The sequence below is a fragment of the Oncorhynchus nerka genome, linkage group LG6 (genome assembly GCF_034236695.1).
Source record: "Oncorhynchus nerka isolate Pitt River linkage group LG6, Oner_Uvic_2.0, whole genome shotgun sequence".
Taxonomy (NCBI): domain Eukaryota; kingdom Metazoa; phylum Chordata; class Actinopteri; order Salmoniformes; family Salmonidae; genus Oncorhynchus; species Oncorhynchus nerka.
Window position 1 is genome coordinate 17,599,019 of NC_088401.1, and position 20,462 is coordinate 17,619,480.

At 46.2% G+C, this 20,462-nt stretch overlaps 2 protein-coding genes across 3 annotated transcripts; both read left to right on the plus strand.

Moving 5' to 3' along the window:
- The first annotated feature begins 8,488 nt into the window (after nucleotides 1-8,488).
- Nucleotides 8,489-10,077, plus strand: LOC135572166 (uncharacterized). Its single transcript, XM_065019324.1, has 4 exons — nucleotides 8,489-8,509; nucleotides 8,640-8,751; nucleotides 8,897-8,971; nucleotides 9,069-10,077. Exons 2-4 carry the CDS (start codon nucleotides 8,687-8,689, stop codon nucleotides 9,496-9,498), a joined length of 570 nt encoding a protein of 189 aa, XP_064875396.1. The 5' UTR covers nucleotides 8,489-8,509; nucleotides 8,640-8,686; the 3' UTR covers nucleotides 9,499-10,077.
- Nucleotides 10,078-14,662: 4,585 nt separating this feature from the next.
- LOC115131076 (proline-rich protein 36-like) lies at nucleotides 14,663-19,383 on the plus strand. Of its 2 annotated transcripts, none has more exons than XM_065019118.1 (4): nucleotides 14,663-14,899; nucleotides 17,527-17,641; nucleotides 17,788-17,862; nucleotides 17,950-19,383. In XM_065019118.1, exons 1-4 carry the CDS (start codon nucleotides 14,824-14,826, stop codon nucleotides 19,295-19,297), a joined length of 1,614 nt encoding a protein of 537 aa, XP_064875190.1. In that variant the 5' UTR covers nucleotides 14,663-14,823; the 3' UTR covers nucleotides 19,298-19,383. The 2 variants fall into 2 exon arrangements, with proteins under 2 accessions (XP_064875190.1, XP_064875191.1); XM_065019119.1 differs by having other exon boundaries at nucleotides 17,530-17,641.
- Nucleotides 19,384-20,462: the final 1,079 nt, after the last annotated feature.

The window sequence follows — 20,462 nt, forward strand, 5'->3', positions numbered from 1 at the left end:
TATATATCTCTCTATATATCTCCCCCTCTGTCTCTCTATATATATATATCTATATCTCTCTATCTCTCTCTCTCTCTCTCTCTCTCCTATCTCTATATATCTCTCCCGTCTCTATCTGCCGATCTCTCTCTATATATATCCTATATCTATATATATCTATATATATATATCTCCCGCTAATCTCTCCCTATATATATCTATCTATCTCCCCGTCTCTGTATCTCTCTATCTCTCTCTCTGTATCTCTATATCTCTCTCTCTCTCCCCGTCTCTATATCTATCTCTCTCTCTCTCTCTCTCTCTCTCCTCGTCTCTGTATATCTCTCTCTATCTCTCTATATATCTCTATCTATATATATCTCTCTATCTCTCTCTCTCCCCGTCTTTCTCTCTCCTCTCCCCGTCTCTCTTTCTCTCTATCTCCCTCTATCTCTCTCTCCCCGTATCTGCATCTCTCTCTCTCTCTCTCTCCCTATATATATATCTCTATATATATATCTCCCCGTCTCTGTATCCCCGTCTATCTAAACAATCTCTCTCTCCCCGTCTATCCCCCTATCTCTATCTCTCCTCGTATCTCTCTCCCCGTATGTCTCTCTCTCCTCTCCCCTGTATATCTCTATCTCTATCTCTCTATCTCTCTCTCTCCTCGTCTCTGTATCTCTATCTCTCTCTCTCTCTCCCCCTCTCTCTCTCTCTCCCCCGTCTCTCTCTCTCTCTCTATCTCTCCCCCGTCTCTGTATCTCTCTCTCTCTCTCTCTCTATCTCTCTCTCTCCCTCTGTATCTATATCTCTCTCTCTCCCCGTCTATATATCTCTCTCTATCTCTCCGTCTCTCTCTATCTCTCTCTCCCCGTCTCTATCTCTATCTCCCCGTCTCTCTATCTCTCTCTCTCCCGTCTCTCTATCTATATCTCTCTCTCTCTCCCCGTCTCTATATCTCTCTCTCTCTCTCTCTCTCTCTCTCCGTCTAATATCTCTCTCTCTCTCTCCCCGTCTCTCTATCTCTCTCTATCCCCGTCTCTGTATCTCTCTCTCCCCCCGTCTATTCTCTCTCTATCCCCTCTCCCCGTCTATGTATCTCCCTCTATATATATATCTCTCTCTCTCTCCCGTCGATATATATCTCCCCCCGTCTCCTATATATATATCTATATCTCTCCCCGTATATGTATAAGATCTCTATATATCTCTATCTCTTTCTCTCTCTCCCCGTCTCTCTATCTATCTCTCTCTCTCTCTCTCTCTCTCTATATATCTCTATCTCTGTATCTCTCTCTCTCCCCCCGTCTCTATATCTATATATCTATATCCGTCTCTGTCTCTATCTCTATATATCTATATCTCTCTCTCTCTCTCTCTCTCTCCCCTGTCTCTCTCTCTCTCTCCCGTCTCTGTCTCTCTCTCTCTCCCCGTCTCTCTCTCTCTCTCTCTCCCCCGTCTGTATCTCTCTCTCTCTCTCTCTCTCTCTCTCTCTCTCTCTCTCTCTCTCTCCCCTCTGTATCTCTCTCTCTCTCTCTCTCTCTCTCTCCCTCTCTCTCCCCCGTCTCTGTATCTCTCTCCCCCGTCTCTGTCTCTGTCTCTGTCTCTCTCTCTCTCTCTCTCTCTCTCTCTCTCTCTCTCCCCGTCTCTCTCTCTCTCTCTCTCTCAATTCAATTCAATTCAATTCAAGGGCTTTATTGGCATGGGAAACATGTGTTAACATTGCCAAAGCAAGTGAGGTAGACAACATACAAAGTGAATATATAAGGTGAAAAACAACAAAAATGAACAGAAAACATTACACATACAGAAGTTTCAAAACAGTAAAGACATTACAAATGTCATATTGTATATATATATATATATATACAATGTACAAATAGTTAAAGGACACAAGATAAAATAAAAAAGCATAAATATGGGTTGTATTTACAATGGTGTTTGTTCTTCACTGGTTGCCCTTTTCTCGTGGCAACAGGTCACAAATCTTGCTGCTGTGATGGCACACTGTGGAATTTCACCCAGTAGATATGGGAGTTTTTCAAAATTGGATTTGTTTTTGAATTCTTTGTGGATCTGTGTGATCTGGGGGAAATATGTATCTCTAATATGGTCATACATTGGGCAGGAGGTTAGGAAGTGCAGCTCAGTTTCCACCTCATTTTGTGGGCAGTGAGCACATAGCCTGTCTTCTCATGAGAGCCATGTCTGCCTACGGCGGCCTTTCTCAATAGCAAGGCTATGCTCACTGAGTCTGTACATAGTCAAAGCTTTCCTTAATTTTGGGTCAGTGACAGTGGTCAGGTATTCTGCCGCTGTGTACTCTGTGTGTAGGGCCAAATAGCATTCTAGTTTGATCTGTTTTATTGTTAATTCTTTCCAATGTGTTAAGTAATTATCTTTTTGTTTTCTCATGATTTGGTTGGGTCTAATTGTGCTGTTGTCCTGGGGCTCTGTAGGGTGTGTTTGTGTTTGTGAACAGAGCCCCAGGACCAGCTTGCTTAGGGGACTCTTCTCCAGGTTCATCTCTCTGTAGGTGATGGCTTTGTTATGGAAGGTTTGTGAATCGCTTCCTTTTAGGTGGTTGTAGAATTTAATGGCTCTTTTCTGGATTTTGATAATTAGTGGGTATCGGCCTAATTCTGCTCTGCATGCATTATTTGGTGTTTTATGTTGTACACTGAGGATATTTTTGCAGAATTCTGCGTGCAGAGTCTCAATTTGGTGTTTGTCCCATTTTGTGAAGTCTTGGTTGGTGAGCGGACCCCAGACCTCACAACCATAAAGGGCAATGGGCTCTATGACTGATTCAAGTATTTTTAGCCAAATCCTAATTGGTATGTTGAAATGTATGCCCTTCTTGCCTTGTCTCTCAGATCGTTCACAGCTTTGTGGAAGTTACCTGTGGCACTGATGTTTAGGCCAAGGTATGTATAGTTTTTTGTGTGCTCTAGGGCAACAGTGTCTAGATGGAATTTGAATTTGTGGTCCTGGTGACTGGACCTTTTTTGGAACACCATTATTTTGGTCTTACTGAGATTTACTGTCAGGGCCCAGGTCTGACAGAATCTGTGCATAAGATCTAGGTGCTGCTGTAGGCCCTCCTTGGTTGGTGACAGAAGCACCAGATCATCAGCAAACAGCAGACATTTGACTTCGGATTCTAGCAGGGGGAGGCCGGGTGCTGCAGACTTTTCTAGTGCCCGCGCCAATTCGTTGATATATATGTTGAAGAGGGTGGGGCTTAAGCTGCATCCCTGTCTAACCCCACGACCCTGTGTGAAGGGTCTCTCTCTCTCTCTCTCTCTCTCTCTCTCTCTCTCTCTCTCTCTCTCTCTCTCCCCGTCTCTGTATCTCTCTCTCTCTCTCTCTCCCCGTCTCTGTATCTCTCTCTCTCTCTCCCCGTCTCTGTATCTCTCTCTCTCTCTCTCTCTCTCTCTCTCTCTCTCTCTCTCTCTCTCTCTCTCTCTCTCTCCCTCTCTCTCTCTCTCTCTCTCTCTCCCCGTCTCTCTCTCTCTCTCTCTCTCTCTCCCCTCTCTCTCTCTCTCTCTCTCTCTCTCTCTCTCTCTCTCTCTCTCTCTCTCTCTCTCTCTCTCTCTCTCCCTGTCTCTGTATCTCTCTCTCTCTCTCTCTCTGTCTCTGTCTCTGTCTCTGTCTCTGTCTCTGTCTCTCTCTCTCTCTCTCTCTCTCTCTCTCTCTCTCTCTCTCTCTCTCTCTCTCTCTCTCTCTCTCTCTCTCTCTCTCCTCTCTCTCTCTCCGTCTCTCTCTCTCTCTCCCGTCTCTGTATCTCTCTCTCTCTCTCTCTGTCTCTGTCTCTGTCTCTCTCTCTGTCTCTGTCTCTGTCTCTCTCTCTCTCTCCCCGTCTCTAGTTCCCATTCTCTCTCTCTCTGTCTCTCTCTCTGTCTCTCTCTCTGTATCTCTCTCTGTCTCTCTCTCTCTCTCTCTGTCTCTGTCTCTGTCTCTCTCTCTCTCTCTCTCTCTCTCTCTCTCTCTCTCTCTCTCCGTCTCTGTATCTCTCTCTCTCTCTCTCTCTGTCTCTGTCTCTGTCTCTGTCTCTGTCTCTCGTCTCTGTCTCTGTCTCTGTCTCCTCTCTCTCTCTCTCTCTCTCTCTGTCTCTGTCTCTGTCTCTGTCTCTGTCTCTGTCTCTGTCTCTGTCTCTCTCTCTGTCTCTCTCTCCCCGTCTCTAGTTCCCATTCTCTCTCTCTCTCTCTCTCTCTCTCTCTGTATCTCTCTCTCTCTCTCTCTCTGTATCTCTCTCTCTCTCTCCCTCTCTCCCCCCGTCTCTCTCTCTCTCTCTCTCTCCGTCTCTCTCTCTCTCTCTCTCTCTCTCTCTCTCTCTCTCTCTCTCTCCCGTCTCTGTCTCTCTCACTCTCTCTCTCTCTCTCTCTCTCTCTCTCTCTCTCTCTCTCCCGTCTCTGTATCTCTCTCTCTCTCTCTCTCTCTGTCTCTGTCTCCCTCTCTCTCTCTCTCTCTCTCTCTCTCTCTCTCTCTCTCCTCCCCGTCTCTGTCTCTCTCTCTCTCTCTCTCTCTCTCTCTCTGTCTCTCTCTCTCTCCCCCGTCTCTAGTCCTCCCTCTCTCTCTCTCTCTCTTCTCTGTATCTCTCTCTCCCCTCTCTCCCCATCTCCTCTCTCTCTCTCTCTCTCTCTCTCTCTCTCTCTCTCTCTCTCTGTATCTCTCTCTCCCCCTCTCCCCCGTCTCTCTCTCTCTCTCCCCAGTCTCTCCCTCTCTCCCTGTCTGTCTCTCTCTCTCCCCCGTCTCCCCTCTCTCCCCCGTCTCCCCCGTCTCTGTCTCTGTATCTCTCTCTCTCTCCCGTCTCTCTCTCTCTCTCTCCCCCTCTCTCCCTGTCTCCTCTCTCTCCCCCCGTCTCTCCCTCTCTCCCTCTCTCCCTGTCTCTCTCTCTCTCTCTCTCTCTCTCTAGTTCCCATTTTATTTATTTCTCTCTCTCTCTCTCTCTCTCTCTCTCTCTCTCCCATTTTCTTTCTCTCTCTCTCTCTCTCTCTCTCTCTCTCTCTCTCTCTCTCTCTCTCTCTCTCCCGTCTCTGTATCTCTCTCTCACATCAATTAGTTTCAAAATCAAACACTGCTCTCAAATCATAAACAAAGTGATCACAATGATATACACTCTCAAGCAGTCAGTAAACAATACAACAAAAAATAGAAAGCACATTGTTCAAAACATACAATTCTCAGGCAGAAGTACATTTTTAATCTAAAAAAAATATTCCGATTTTTCCGTCATTGTCTTTTGATGAACGAAAACATGTTCTATCATAGTAGCTCAAAATTGATCAGAAATTACTACTCTGCTTTGCTCTTTGAAATGTTGTTTTTTTGTTCTTCCTCCTCCTTGTACCCCTATTTTTTACAGTACTGTACCCTGCATCTCACAAACTTGTCCTTTGTCTCTGTGATACTGTAATTCTTGTTCTTTGTTGATATGAACCTGCAACCAGTCAAAATCTATTGATCAGTCAGTACTGTTAATAAATGGAAAGCACAATGTTCAGGGCCATACAATTCATCCATTGTACAGTATACAGCCTACAATGCACTGTACTACAGTATCCATTCTCAGACTTTCTCCTTCCCACCTTCAACAACCTGTTTGCTCTCTGAACTGGCTTATATTGGTTGTGTCGCATCATTTGAAACAGGTTAAATCAATTTTGAGTGGTTGTGTTCAATCAATGACATATGTTCTCTATTTGTATTTGATTGTTGCCACTTGTGTTTACCAGTATGGATGACATGTGCATTAGAGTTTTGCTGAAAAGTCTAAGTGAGATCTGCAAATTGTGTTTTACCATGTGAAATGGTTTAAGGTATTGACAACAGACTGCATAATTAGCTAAATGAGTCCAGGCAACTGAGAACTTTGTTCAGCCAATGGGTTTTAGCGTTTTAGCAATTGAGAAAAACTGTAAATTCAGTAAACTTTATAGACATGGCAAGTTAAATGACTTACATTGTCAAAATATACACATAACAAAAAATGGTAATAGTAATAATAATAATAGCAATAATAATAGTTGTAGTGGAAATGTGATTACCAGCAACTACAACAACAATATTCATGAGAATAATGATACATTAAAGCAATGGTAGTAGACCAGTCTCAACCTGACTGAGACACATGACCCGGTAGTAGACCAGTCTCAACCTGACTGAGACACATGACATGGTATGAAAGCCAAAACAAATCAAAATGGGGAACATTATTGATTTTACATTGCACTTTTCACTGGCTGCCCCACATTTAGGCTTTTCAACAAATAAATATTAGATTTTGTTCTTCATCTTTTATAGCTCCAAATTCTTTGTACTGAATGATAATTTTGGGAAAGAAAGATACTCTTAGGTCTGAGTATTTGTCACAGTGTAATAGGAAATACAGCTCTGTCTCTACCTTTCTCCCTCTATCTTTCTGTACTTCAGTTTCACCAGTAGGGGGAAGATTAAGCACATCAACACCCAGGCCAAATGGCTCACTGGTGAGTTAGTGTCACTGGAACAGGTCAACCCCTACTCACCATACCCTAAACCCTCTCTCTCTCTCTTGCTCTCTCTCTGTCTCTCTCTCTTGCTCTCTCTCTGTCTCTCTCTCTCTCTCCACACAGAGAGGAATAAAGTGTTTCCAACAGATCAAAATATCATCAAACCATGACTCTAGACCATCATCATCATCACCACCAGTAGAAGGGGTTTCAGGTTCAGCAGACTCTCTTTTTCAGGAACTACAGAACTAAGATAAGAAGTTAGTGGAGATGAAGATGTTCCTCCCACCAGAACTGTTTTCTGTAACTGCTGTGACTCTGAGTATTTCAAACTCTCTTCACTTCATTATTTATTTCAACTTCATTCCTGCATTAATGTTTTCTACTCATTGATATTATCTATGAATTAAGGTGTTTTCAAGGAATTTGTATTTATTTATTTCCTATTTATTATGCTGTGTTAATAAATTAAAAACATTATTCGTATAAAACCTTTCATTCTCTCAAAGCTCAAATTACTTTACAATTACACACAATCAGAGAACACAAGACCTGTTTGAGTATCTCCATGGTGATGAGATGTAAAGGCTGAATACAGTCAAAGGTTATGACACTCCATCGTGTCACTAGGTTGTGGTGATGTCACTGCACATCCTTTCTACCAGGGATGCCCATTCCCCTGGCCACTACTGGCCCTTAGCCACTACTGCTAGTGACCCCCTCAACTCACAGAGAATGATGTTCTAGTTGAACCAGTGTTTTGGTCCAGAGACCTCCATTAGGTTATAAAAGGAGCAAATAAAGGACTATTGACCGAAACTGTTATAATTATATTGCATAATCTGAACTTTTCTTCATGAGTCAGTCAGTCAGACAGGCAAACACATGATCTATTCTTCCTGTGGCCGTTCTCCTCTCAGTGTGAGGTGCTAAGAAAAGCATGATAATGGGACATTTTCTGTTTGTGTTAGATGTGGTTCCTTCCTCTTTCCCAGGGAGACAGAGAGTATTGAGTCAGCAGGAAGGAAGCCAGGTTTATTCTGATCTTGACCACAAACGGTTGTGGTACCAATTGAAATGGTCACCATTAGATTTCCAATAATAGCACATGACATGACAAAAAAATCACAAGACGTGAAGTGATGTATTTTTTTTGTCTCTCCTATGGCCCGCGGCCTAAGAAGGCCAATGATTGGTTCATTAGTGTAATCATGTGCATAAGTGGAGGCTGCAAACGCCGTAGCTCTCAACGATCAGGGTCGGCCACCCCCTGTGTTAGACTGATCTGACAGCGTAAAACACAATGCTGCACAAAGATCAAGGTTGTGACTCTCCATGTGTCCTTGAGGTGGGATTGCCATGATGTCACCACCCGAAACCCCTCCCTAAAGTCAACCGACAAAATGAAAAGTAGGAGCACTCAATATTGGAAACAAAAAACAAAATCACCAAATGTTCGATCTTTCATTATTTTCCGACAAGCTGATGTGTTTCATTAGTAAAGTCTTAATCAGAGGACTTGTAGCTCAGACATTAGAATAAACCCTCTGTCGGCTTTCTGATCTTCTGTAAGGCATTCTGGGAAAGACCCATGTTCATTTGTCTGGTCTGAATGCTGATGAAAGTGTTTCCTGTTGGTAAACGACCTGCGGTGACGCAGCAGAAACCCCCGTAGTCTTTTATTCCCTCTGTCATTCACAAAAGAAATAGATGAGAGCGGAATAATGACTGAACCGGAGGTAACACTTCTGCTTTTCAGGCCTTAAGTTCCCTCAACCCTGGTGAAGATGGACACAACAGACTTGACCCTGAGCTGAGCAGCCTGCAGAGAAGAGAGAGAGTTGATTTATCTATTTATTGAACTTTTATTGAACCATTTGAGTCTGGACTGACATTTGGGACAGGTAAAGATGGGCTGACCTGGGAAGGGAGTGTGGAACTCTGGGGACAGGTGAAGATCTGGACACAGGTAGCCGTGTGTTAGAGCTGGGCTGGACTGGGACAGGTAGCAGCACTGGGCTGGACTGGGACAGGTAAGGGGAAGGGAGTGTGTGTTAGAGCTGGGCTGTAACAGGGTACATGGTTTTTGAAGTGATTGCCAGGTCAAGAGGATTTGTATGAACATATGTAGAGCTGGGCTGAACTCTTCTCCCTCCTCAGTAGATGGAGAAAAGCTGGTGTCGTGCTGTAAGACAGTGTCTAGGACAGAGATGACCGATCCCATCACAGGCTACTGGATTCAGAACTATAACGCTCCTTGTGTACGGGCCGTCATGTAAGGAACTTTTAGTCTGTTTCATTTAGGTTTATCCAGTCTCATATGTTGTCACAAAGTGCTTTATAGTATGTTGTGTCAAAGACCCAGACATGTTGTGTCCAACCAATTCAGTTTCAGTGTTAACACTGTGTTTCTCCTGCAGCTTTGAGACGGAGAAGGGTCTGTTCTGTAGTTACCATAAACAACCCTGGGTACGCCGCAAGATTCAGCAGTTTGAGTAAGTTAAAAATCACACATACACACACATACACACACATACACACAGGAAAGAGCAACTGAGAAAATGAAACTGATTGTAATTTGTTCCTTTCTAGAATGGCCCGTCTGAGCTCAACATTTCTCTCGCTTTCCTTTCCGACCTCTCTCACCTCCACCCCTACCACTACCTCCTTACCCTCCTCTCCACCCTCCATCAACTCCTCTCCTCCCTCTCTCACTTCCACCAGTACCTCCTTAACCTCCTCTCCCTCCTCCTCTCCTCCCTCTCTCACCTCCACCCCTACCTTCTTATCCTCCTCTCCTCTTTCTGTTTTCTCCTCTCTTTTCCCTCTTTCCTCCTCTTCTCCATCCGTACCTTCCTCTCCTCCCTCTCTTTCCTCCTCTCCTTCCTATCTCCTCTCCTCTCTTTTCCCTGCCTCCTCCTCTCCTCCCTCTATCTCTTCCTCTCCTCCCTCTTTCTCCTCCCCCCGTCATCGGGAATCGACCAAGAATGCCTCAACTCAGCAGTCAACATCCAACCAATAGAGTCATTGCCAATGGCTGAAGCTCCGCTGATGTTCAAAACTTCCAATATGCATATTACATTCATATTGAATATCTTATTCATATTGACGTTTTTCATAGTCTGATTATCTAGTTATACTTGAACTCAGTTGCCATAATCATGTTCAATGGGTTGTTAGAGTTTTTATGAATTACATTTAAGACCAGTGTTGTATGTGCCCATTTTTTTATTTATTCAAGTACTTATGGGGACTTGTAGAACATTTTTGATGTTTAGATGAATAGGTTCATATTTGGCTGTTTGTAATTCATCATGTCAATAAGTTATCACTGTTATTTAATAAATGTATTTATTTATTAAGTACTTATACATTTACTATCAATTAACGTTATTTTGAATTTGCAATATGCAGACATCGCTCCACCAAATCCTGGTTTCTAAAATGAAAGTTTACATGACAGAACAAGCAATGTAAAGTGTAGAGAATCATTGTACCATCCAAACCGCTGTGAAATATATTTTCAATATCTCTGAATACTGTATTTTCAGCTGTTTGAATCTGGTGTACAAAACCAAAAGTAAAAGACTCAAAAACAAAACTTAAGAACTGGAAGCATTGAAATAGCACGCATAGAACAAATTTACTGCTTCTTAGACTTGCTTTCAATGAGAACGACAGATCTATAACTCATTTTATATGTGCATTTTGTAGGATCACCCTAAAGTTACATATTGTAGCATTAAGAGTTGTTTGTAAGAACAATTTCATTTTATGCTTATTTATTCAACTTAGGTGTAAACATCAGGAAATCTATGAAACTTTGCTGGAACTGAAACAGAAAATAAAATGATGTTATTTGATGTCGTCAGTCTGACATCACGGGACACAGAAAAAAACACCATGCATTTGCAGCATCAGTTGTTCACACTTTTTAGTGTGTGTGTGTGTGTGTACCTTTTATTAATCCATCCTTCTCAGAAAGACTGCTGCAGGGGGTTGGAGTGTTGGTGGTTTGTCAAGTGAGGTAGTAGGGGGTGAAATAAAGTCAGAAAGGGAGAGAGAGAGGGGCGGAGGTGTGAATTTACCATTACCAATACTGACCACATCGTACAATGACACACACATGAACAAAGCAAGGTGGGACTTGCCACTCATGCTGTTAATGTAACCCACAGTGAGATACAAAACCTGACACTTCCCCTGCCTTCCAGACAGACTCATCGCCACGGTTACCAGACCACTCAGTAGACCTCCGACCCGTCTCCGTAGTTTAGTGCCTAGCAGAGTAGCTATCTGTCTCTGTTGGTCTGTCGAACAGTCGGTACATCAATCTGTCCATCTGTCCAGCCAGTTAGTCAGCCAGTCAAATAGTCAGCCAGTCAGTCAGCCAGTCAGCCAGTCAGCCAGTAAGCCAGTCAATTAGTCAGCCAGTCAGTCAGTCAGTAAGCCAGTCAGTCAGTCAGCCAGTCAGCCAGTCAGCCAGTAAGCCAGTCAATTAGTCAGCCAGCCAGCCAGCCAGCATGTCCGTGTTCCAGTCCTGATCACTGATCACGATGTGTGTGTACCTCACCTCTGTGTCTGCTAACTGTGAGGACTGATTCACTGATTGATTGATTGGTTGATTGATGATGTGGTGAATGATTGAATACCACATTATATTGTATTCATTCTATAACTATATATGAATATATAATATCTATATTATACTATACACACATATTAAAATGCAGAAAATGTTACAATTTGGTTAAAGTTTCCATTGAGTTACTGTAATTGACAGGCTTTCGACAGACCTACAACTCAGACCTCTTGGATCCAGAGTGGTCCACGAACCACAGTTGTCTTGGATCCAGAGTGGTCCACGAACCACAGTTCTCTTGGATCCAGAGTGGTCCACGAACCACAGTTCTCTTGGATCCAGAGTGGTCCACGAACCACAGTTCTCTTGGATCCAGAGTGGTCCACGAACCACAGTTCTCTTGGATCCAGAGTGATCCACGAACCACAGTTCTCTTGGATCCAGAGTGGTCCACGAACCACAGTTCTCTTGGATCCAGAGTGGTCCACGAACCACAGTTATCTTGGATCCAGAGTGGTCCACGAACCACAGTTCTCTTGGATCCAGAGTGGTCCACGAACCACAGACCTCTTGGATCCAGAGTGGTCCACGAACCACAGTTCTCTTGGATCCAGAGTGGTCCACGAACCACAGTTCTCTTGGATCCAGAGTGGTCCACGAACCACAGACCTCTTGGATCCAGAGTGGTCCACGAACCACAGTTCTCTATACATTTAAAATACTTTTTAACTGTTTAGTTTTACATGGGGGGATGATAACTAACCGTTTGAATATACTGCATCTTCAGTAGATTTGAATGTATCTTTAAACACACACACAGGCACAGCTTGTTTGATTTCCTGGTTGCTATTTTTGACACCTTTGACACCTCTGAGATAGGCTAGGTCACATGGTTTCCTGTCAGTGTCTCATAACTAAAAACACACCATGTTTATGGTTAGTTTAGAGATCAGCCCATTCTCATCTTTTTTCCACAAATTGGTCTTTTGACCAATTACATCAGATCTCTTTCACATGAGCTCTTTTTCAGAGCTGATCGGATTTGTCAAAACACCAATTAGTAAAAACAAAATATCAGAATTGGGCTACCGGTCTAAATCTCTTATTTCTGTTATTCTCTGTCACTTCCTCTCTCTGCCACTTCCTTTCTCTGTCACTTACTTTCTTCCTCTTTCTCAGATCGTCGGCCAACTAAGGTAACCACAAGTTCCTCCACCAGTGTGTCTAACACTCACATCACATTTCTACTGCAAGGATACCACATCCAAAACATGCGCCGCTCGTGGATACCATGTGTGGATGCCATCGTGTAAGGCTCGAACACACACACACACACACACACACACACACACACACACACACACACACACACACACACACACACACACACACACACACACACACACACACACACACACACACACACACACACACACACACACACACACACACACACACACACACACACACAGACACAGTCTTATCTTTCTGTCTCTCTTTAGATTTGAATGTGATGAAAAAGCAAAGAAGACATGTTTGACCATGACTGGAACCCTCTCCACTGTAAACACCCCTCCTCACCATCTCCTGCATCCTCCTCCCCTCCTCACCATCTCCTGCATCCTCCTCCTCTCCTCACCATCTCCTGCATCCTCCTCCCCTCCTCACCATCTCCTGCATCCTCCTCCCCTCCTCACCATCTCCTGCATCCTCCTCCCCTCCTCACCATCTCCTGCATCCTCCTCCCCTCCTCACCATCTCCTGCATCCTCCTCCCCTCCTCACCATCTCCTGCATCCTCCTCCCCTCCCACCATCTCCTGCATCCTCCTCCCCTCCTCACCATCTCATGTATCCTCCTCCCCTCCTCACCATCTCCTGCATCCTCCTCCCCTCCTCACCATCTCCTGCATCCTCCTCCCAAGATCCTCTATCAGCAGTATGTTACAGTCTGTTGTTGTGCTAATGCTATTCATACATGTGTTTACGCTGATCTAAGACAGAGATTATATTTCCATGGGACAATATGCCTCCCCCCCAATATTCAGAACAAAACATTTTGGGGTAGCATAGCATATGAATACAATTAATTAAAATATGAGTGATTTTTTAATTTAAGTATGTTAAAAGGAAGCTTTTATGGTGTGGTCGTACCCCAACAACAGAATGTTGTGGGCGTATTCTGGTCATTAAAAATATTCATGCGAGTAGACCGCTGATTGGCCAGCTCATCACTGCAACATTCTTCCACTTATCCTTCCACTTATACTGTGTTTTCAAAATACCCCTCAAGAGAGGCTTAATAAGTCATGTCAAACTGTGTAGAATTGCACAACAATTTCGCCCTTGATCGAAGCACACAGTAGTGTTCTGAAGTGATATATAGCAGAGCTGAGAGTCTAACCTCTTAGCACCACCTAGTGGCCAACTGGGACTACACAGTGTGTCTGAGGTGGAGTAGGACCACATATGTCATAAGTACAATGAGCGGCCTGCTGTGTGTCACCTTCATACGCATACACACAAATCTGAAAGTAAAAGAATGGACTTAAGAGATATATAAATATTAGGATGAGCAATGTCGGAGTGGCATTGACTAAATGCAGTAGAATAGAATACAGTATGTCAACACTATTATAGTGACTAGTGTTCTATTATTAAAGTGATTAGTGATCCATTATTAAAGTGACTAGTGATCCATTATTAAAATGATCACTAGTGTAGGCCTCCCGGTGGCGCAGTGGTTAAGGGCGCTGTACTGCAGCGCCAGCTGTGCCATCAGAGACTCTGGGTTCGCGCCCAGGCTCTGTTGTAACCGGCCGCGACCGGGAGATCCGTTGGGCGACGCACAATTGGCCTAGTGTTGTCCGGGTTAGGGAGGGCTTGGTCGGTAGGGATGTCCTTGTCTCATCGTGCACCAGCGACTCCTGTGGCGGGCCGGGTGCAGTGCGCGCTAACCAAGGTTGCCGGACACATTGGTGCTGCTGGCTTCCGGGTTGGATGCGAGCTGTGTAAATAAGCAGTGCGGCTTGGTTGGGTTGTGTATCGGAGGACACATGACTTTCAACCGTTGTCTCTCCCGAGACTGTACGGGAGTTGTAGCGATGAGACAAGATAGTAGCTACTAAAAACAATTGGATACCATGAAAAAGGGGTAAAAAAAATATATATATTAAAAAATGACTAGTGTTCCATTATTAACCAGCAGCATATCATACCACTGCTGGCTTCTGAAGCTAAGCTGTGTTGGTCCTGGTCAGTCCCTGGTTGAGAGACCAGATGCTGCTGGAAGTGATGTTGGAGGGCTAGTAGGAGGCACTCTTTCCTCTGGTCTAAAAAAGACCAGGACACACACTGCCCTGCCCTGTGTAGGGTGCTGTCTTTTGGATGGGATCTTAAACGGATGTCCTGACTCTCTGAGGTCATTAAAGATCTCATGGCACTTATTGTAAGAGTAGGGGTGTTAACCCTGGTGTCCTGGCTAAATTCCCAATCTGGCCCTCAAACCATCATGGTCACCTAATAATCCCCAGTTTACGATTGGCTCATTCCCCCCTAGTCTTTCATTCATTCTGTCGTTCAAACAAATAATAGATGACTGAGGTAACACTTCTGCTTTTCAGGCCTTAAGTACCCTCAACCCTGGTGAAGATGGACACAACAGACTTGAACCTGAGCTGAGCAGCCTGCAGAGAAGAGAGAGAGTTGATTTATCTATTTATTGAACTTTTATTGTACCATTTGAGTCACTGGCATTTAGGGTAAAGATGGTGACCTGTGGAACTCTGGTGAAGATCTGGACATTAGCCGTCGTCATAGCAGCACTGGGCTGTACTGGGACAGGTAAGGGGAAGGGAGTGTGTGTTAGAGCTGGGCTGGACTGGGACAGGTAAGGGGAAGGGAGTGTGTGTTAGAGCTGGGCTGGACTGGGCCGGTTAAGGGGAAGGGAGTGTGTGTTATAGCTGGGCTGGACTGGGACAGGTAAGGGGAAGGGAGTGTGTGTTCGAGCTGGGCTGGACTGGGACAGGTAAGGGGAAGGGAGTGTGTGTTAGAGCTGGGCTGGACTGGGACAGGTAAGGGGAAGGGAGTGTGTGTTAGAGCTGGGCTGGACTGGGACAAGTACGGGGAAGGGAGTGTGTGTTAGAGCTGGGCTGGACTGGGACAGGTAAGGGGAAGGGAGTGTGTGTTAGAGCTGGGCTGGACTGGGACAGGTAAGGGGAAGGGAGTGTGTGTTAGAGCTGGGCTGGACTGGGACAGGTAGGGGAAGGGAGTGTGTGTTAGAGCTGGGCTGGACTGGGACAGGTAAGGGGAAGGGAGTGTGTGTTAGAGCTGGGCTGGACTGGGACAGGTAAGGGGAAGGGAGTGTGTGTTAGAGCTGGGCTGGACTGGGACAGGTAAGGGGAAGGGAGTGTGTGTTAGAGCTGGGCTGGACTGGGACAGGTAAGGGGAAGGGAGTGTGTGTTAGAGCTGGGCTGGACTGGGACAGGTAGGGGAAGGGAGTGTGTGTTAGAGCTGGGCTGGACTGGGACAGGTAAGGGGAAGGGAGTGTGTGTTAGAGCTGGGCTGGACTGGGACAGGTAAGGGGAAGGGAGTGTGTGTTATAGCTGGGCTAGACTGGGACAGGTAAGGGGAAGGGAGTGTGTGTTAGAGCTGGGCTGGACTGGGACAGGTAAGGGGAATGGAGTGTGTGTTAGAGCTGGGCTGGACTGGGACAGGTGGGGGAAGGGTGTGTGTTAGAGCTGGGCTGGACTGGGACAGGTAGGGGAAGGGAGTGTGTGTTAGAGCTGGGCTGGACTGGGACAGGTAAGGGGAAGGGAGTGTGTGTTAGAGCTGGGCTGGACTGGGACAGGTAAGGGAAGGAGTGTGTGTTAGAGCTGGGCTGGACTGGGACAGGTAAGGGGAAGGGAGTGTGTGTTAGAGCTGGGCTGGACTGGGACAGGTAGGGGAAGGGAGTGTGTGTTAGAGCTGGGCTGGACTGGGACAGGTAAGGGGAAGGGAGTGTGTGTTAGAGCTGGGCTGGACTGGGACAGGTAAGGGGAAGGGAGTGTGTGTTCGAGCTGGGCTGGACTGGGACAGGTAAGGGGAAGGGAGTGTGTGTTAGAGCTGGGCTGGACTGGGACAGGTAAGGGGAAGGGAGTGTGTGTTAGAGCTGGGCTGGACTGGGACAAGTACGGGGAAGGGAGTGTGTGTTAGAGCTGGGCTGGACTGGGACAGGTAAGGGGAAGGGAGTGTGTGTTAGAGCTGGGCTGGACTGGGACAGGTAAGGGAAGGAGTGTGTGTTAGAGCTGGGCTGGACTGGGACAGGTAGGGGGAAGGGAGTGTGTGTTAGAGCTGGGCTGGACTGGGACAGGTAAGGGGAAGGGAGTGTGTGTTAGAGCTGGGCTGGACTGGGACAGGTAAGGGGAAGGGAGTGTGTGTTAGAGCTGGGCTGGACTGGGACAGGTAAGGGGGAAGGGAGTGTGTGTTAGAGCTGGGCTGGACTGGGACAGGTAAGGGGAAGGGAGTGTGTGTTAGAGCTGGGCTGGACTGGGACAGGTAGGGAAGGAGTGTGTGTTAGAGCTGGGCTGGACTGGGACAGGTAAGGGGAAGGGAGTGTGTGTTAGAGCTGGGCTGGACTGGGACATGTAAGGGGAAGGGAGTGTGTGTTATAGCTGGGCTAGACTGGGACAAGTAAGGGGAAGGGAGTGTGTGTTAGAGCTGGGCTGGACTGGGACAGGTAAGGGGAATGGAGTGTGTGTTAGAGCTGGGCTGGACTGGGACAGGTAAGGGGAAGGGAGTGTGTGTTAGAGCTGGGCTGGACTGGGACAGGTAGGGGAAGGGAGTGTGTGTTAGAGCTGGGCTGGACTGGGACAGGTAAGGGGAAAGGAGTGTGTGTTAGAGCTGGGCTGGACTGGGACAGGTAAGGGGAAGGGAGTGTGTGTTAGAGCTGGGCTGGACTGGGACAGGTAAGGGGAAGGGAGTGTGTGTTAGAGCTGGGCTGGACTGGGACAGGTAGGGGAAGGAGTGTGTGTTAGAGCTGGGCTGGACTGGGACAGGTAAGGGGAAGGGAGTGTGTGTTAGAGCTGGGCTGGACTGGGACAGGTAGGGGAAGGGAGTGTGTGTTAGAGCTGGGCTGGACTGGGACAGGTAAGGGGAAGGGAGTGTGTGTTAGAGCTGGGCTGGACTGGGACAGGTAAGGGGAAGGGAGTGTGTGTTAGAGCTGGGCTGGACTGGGACAGGTAGGGGAAGGGAGTGTGTGTTAGAGCTGGGCTGGACTGGGACAGGTAAGGGGAAGGGAGTGTGTGTTAGAGCTGGGCTGGACTGGGACAGGTAGGGGAAGGGAGTGTGTGTTAGAGCTGGGCTGGACTGGGACAGGTAAGGGGAAGGGAGTGTGTGTTAGAGCTGGGCTGTAACAGGGTACATGGTTTTTGAAGTGATTGCCAGGTCAAGAGGATTTGTATGAACATATGTAAACTCTTCTCCCTCCTCAGTAGATGGAGAAAAGCTGGTGTCGTGCTGTAAGACAGTGTCTAGGACAGAGATGACCGATCCCATCACAGGCTACTGGATTCAGAACTATAACGCTCCTTGTGTACGGGCCGTCATGTAAGGAACTTTTAGTCTGTTTCATTTAGGTTTATCCAGTCTCATATGTTGTCACAAAGTGCTTTATAGTATGTTGTGTCAAAGACCCCAGACATGTTGTGTCCAACCAATTCAGTTTCAGTGTTAACACTGTGTTTCTCCTGCAGCTTTGAGACGGAGAAGGGTCTGTTCTGTAGTTACCATAAACAACCCTGGGTACGCCGCAAGATTCAGCAGTTTGAGTAAATTAAAAATCACACATACACACACATACACACACATACACACAGGAAAGAGCAACTGAGAAAATGAAATTTGTTCCTTTCTAGAATGGCCCGTCTGAGCTCAACATTTCTCTCGCTCTCCTTTCCGACCTCTCTCACCTCCACCTCCACCCCTACCACTACCTCCTTACCCTCCTCTCCGACCTCTCTCACCTCCACCTCCACCCCATACCAGTACCTCCTTACCCTCCTCTCCGCCCTCTCTCACCTCCACCTCCACCCCATACCACTACCTCCTTACCCTCCTCTCCGACCTCTCTCACCTCCACCTCCACCCCATACCAGTACCTCCTTACCCTTCTCTCCGACCTCTCTCACCTCCACCTCCACCCCATACCACTACCTCCTTACCCTCCTCTCCGACCTCTCTCACCTCCACCTCCACCCCATACCACTACCTCCTTACCCTCCTCTCCGACCTCTCTCACCTCCACCTCCACCCCATACCACTACCTCCTTACCCTCCTCTCCGACCTCTCTCACCTCCACCTCCACCCCATACCACTACCTCCTTACCCTCCTCTCCGACCTCTCTCACCTCCACCTCCACCCCATACCACTACCTCCTTACCCTCCTCTCCGACCTCTCTCACCTCCACCTCCACCCCATACCACTACCTCCTTACCCTCCTCTCCGACCTCTCTCACCTCCACCTCCACCCCATACCACTACCTCCTTACCCTTCTCTCCGACCTCTCTCACCTCCACCCCATACCAGTACCTCCTTACCCTCCTCTCTGCCCTCTCTCACCTCCACCTCCACCCCTACCACTACCTCCTTACCCCCATCTCCTCCCTCTCTCACCTCTTGTCCTCCCTCTGTTTTCTCCTCCTTTCCCTGCTTCCCCCTCTTTTCCATCCGTACCTTCCTCTCACACTCTCTCCTCCCTATCTCCTCTCCTCTCTCCTCCCTATCTCCTCCTCTCCTCCCTCTATCTCCTCTCCTCTCTTTTCCCTGCCTCCTCCTCTCCTTCCTCTCACACCTCTCTCCTCCCTATCTCCTCTCCTCTCTCTATCTCCTCTCCTCTCTTTTCCCTGCCTCCTCCTCTCCTTCCTCTCACACCTCTCTCCTCCCTATCTCCTCTCCTCTCTTTTCCCTGCCTCCTCCTCTCCTCCCTCTATCTCCTCCTCTCCTTCCTCTCACACCTCTCTCCTCCCTATCTCCTCTCCTCTCTTTTCCCTGCCTCCTCCTCTCCTCCCTCTATCTCCTCCTCTCCTTCCTCTCACACCTCTCTCCTCCCTATCTCCTCTCCTCTCTTTTCCCTGCCTCCTCCTCTCCTCCCTCTATCTCCTCCTCTCCTTCCTCTCACACCTCTCTCCTCCCTATCTCCTCTCCTCTCTTTTTCCTGCCTCCTCCTCTCCTCCCTCTATCTCTTCCTCTCCTTCCTCTAACTCTTCCTCTCCTCCCTCTTTCTCCTCCCCCCGTCATCGGGAATCGACAAGAATGCCTCAACTCAGCAGTCAACATCCAACCAATATAATCACTGCCAATGGCTGAAGGTCCTCTGATATTCCACTTTTTCATATCTAAAAAGCAGACATCCAATATGCATATTACATTCATATTGAATATCTTATTCATATTGATGTTTTTCATAGTCTGAATAACTAGCTATAATTTATTCAGTTGTCATCATCATGTAAAATGGGTTACTAGAGTTGGAGAACATAAGTAGGCAGGGAAGTGCTGCTAAGGTACACAATAGTTTGTTTTGGTAGACAGAAGAGGACCAAGGCCCTCTTCATATAATAAATTAAAATGCCTTTATTTGTATGGCATGTTCAATGGAAACAAAGTTTAAAAATGCAGACACGTTTCGCCTGCATGGCCTTCGTCAGGGAGTACAAGGATTTGATAATACAATGTCCTCTTTTGAACAGCTTTTTCCAAACAGCCCTGATTTGAAGAGGCAGTGGCTACAGAATTCGTTAGAGTTGTTATAGTTATTATGAATTATATTTTAAACCAGTATCTTATGTGTTTATTTATTCATCTATTCAAGTACTTATGGGGGCTTGTAGTACTTTTTGATGTTTAGATGAATATGTTCATATTTGGCTGTTTGTAATTCATCATGTCAATAAGTTATCACTGTTATTTAATAAATGTATTTATTTACTTACACATTTACTTTGTCATTTTTTTATTAATCAATGTTATTTTAAACTTGCAATATGCAGAAATCGCTCCAACACTTCCTGATTGGTAAAATCCTAATAGTTTGCGTAATTTCAGTTTGTGTGTCACGCCCTGACCTTAGAGAGCTTTTTAGGTCTCTATTTTGGTTTGGTCAGGGTGTGATTTGGGGTGGGCATTCTATGTTCTTTTATCTATGTTTTTTAATTTATTTGTTTTGGCTGGGTATGGTTCTTAATCAGGGACAGCTGTCTATCGTTGTCTCTGATTGGGAACCATACTTAGGTAGCTTTTTCCCACATGGTTTTTGTGGGTAGTTGTTTTCTGTTTAGTACCTTGCACCTGACAGGACTGTTTCGGTTTCGTTTATTCACTTTGTCATTTTTGTTTCAGTTCGGTTGAATAAAAAGTCATGAACAC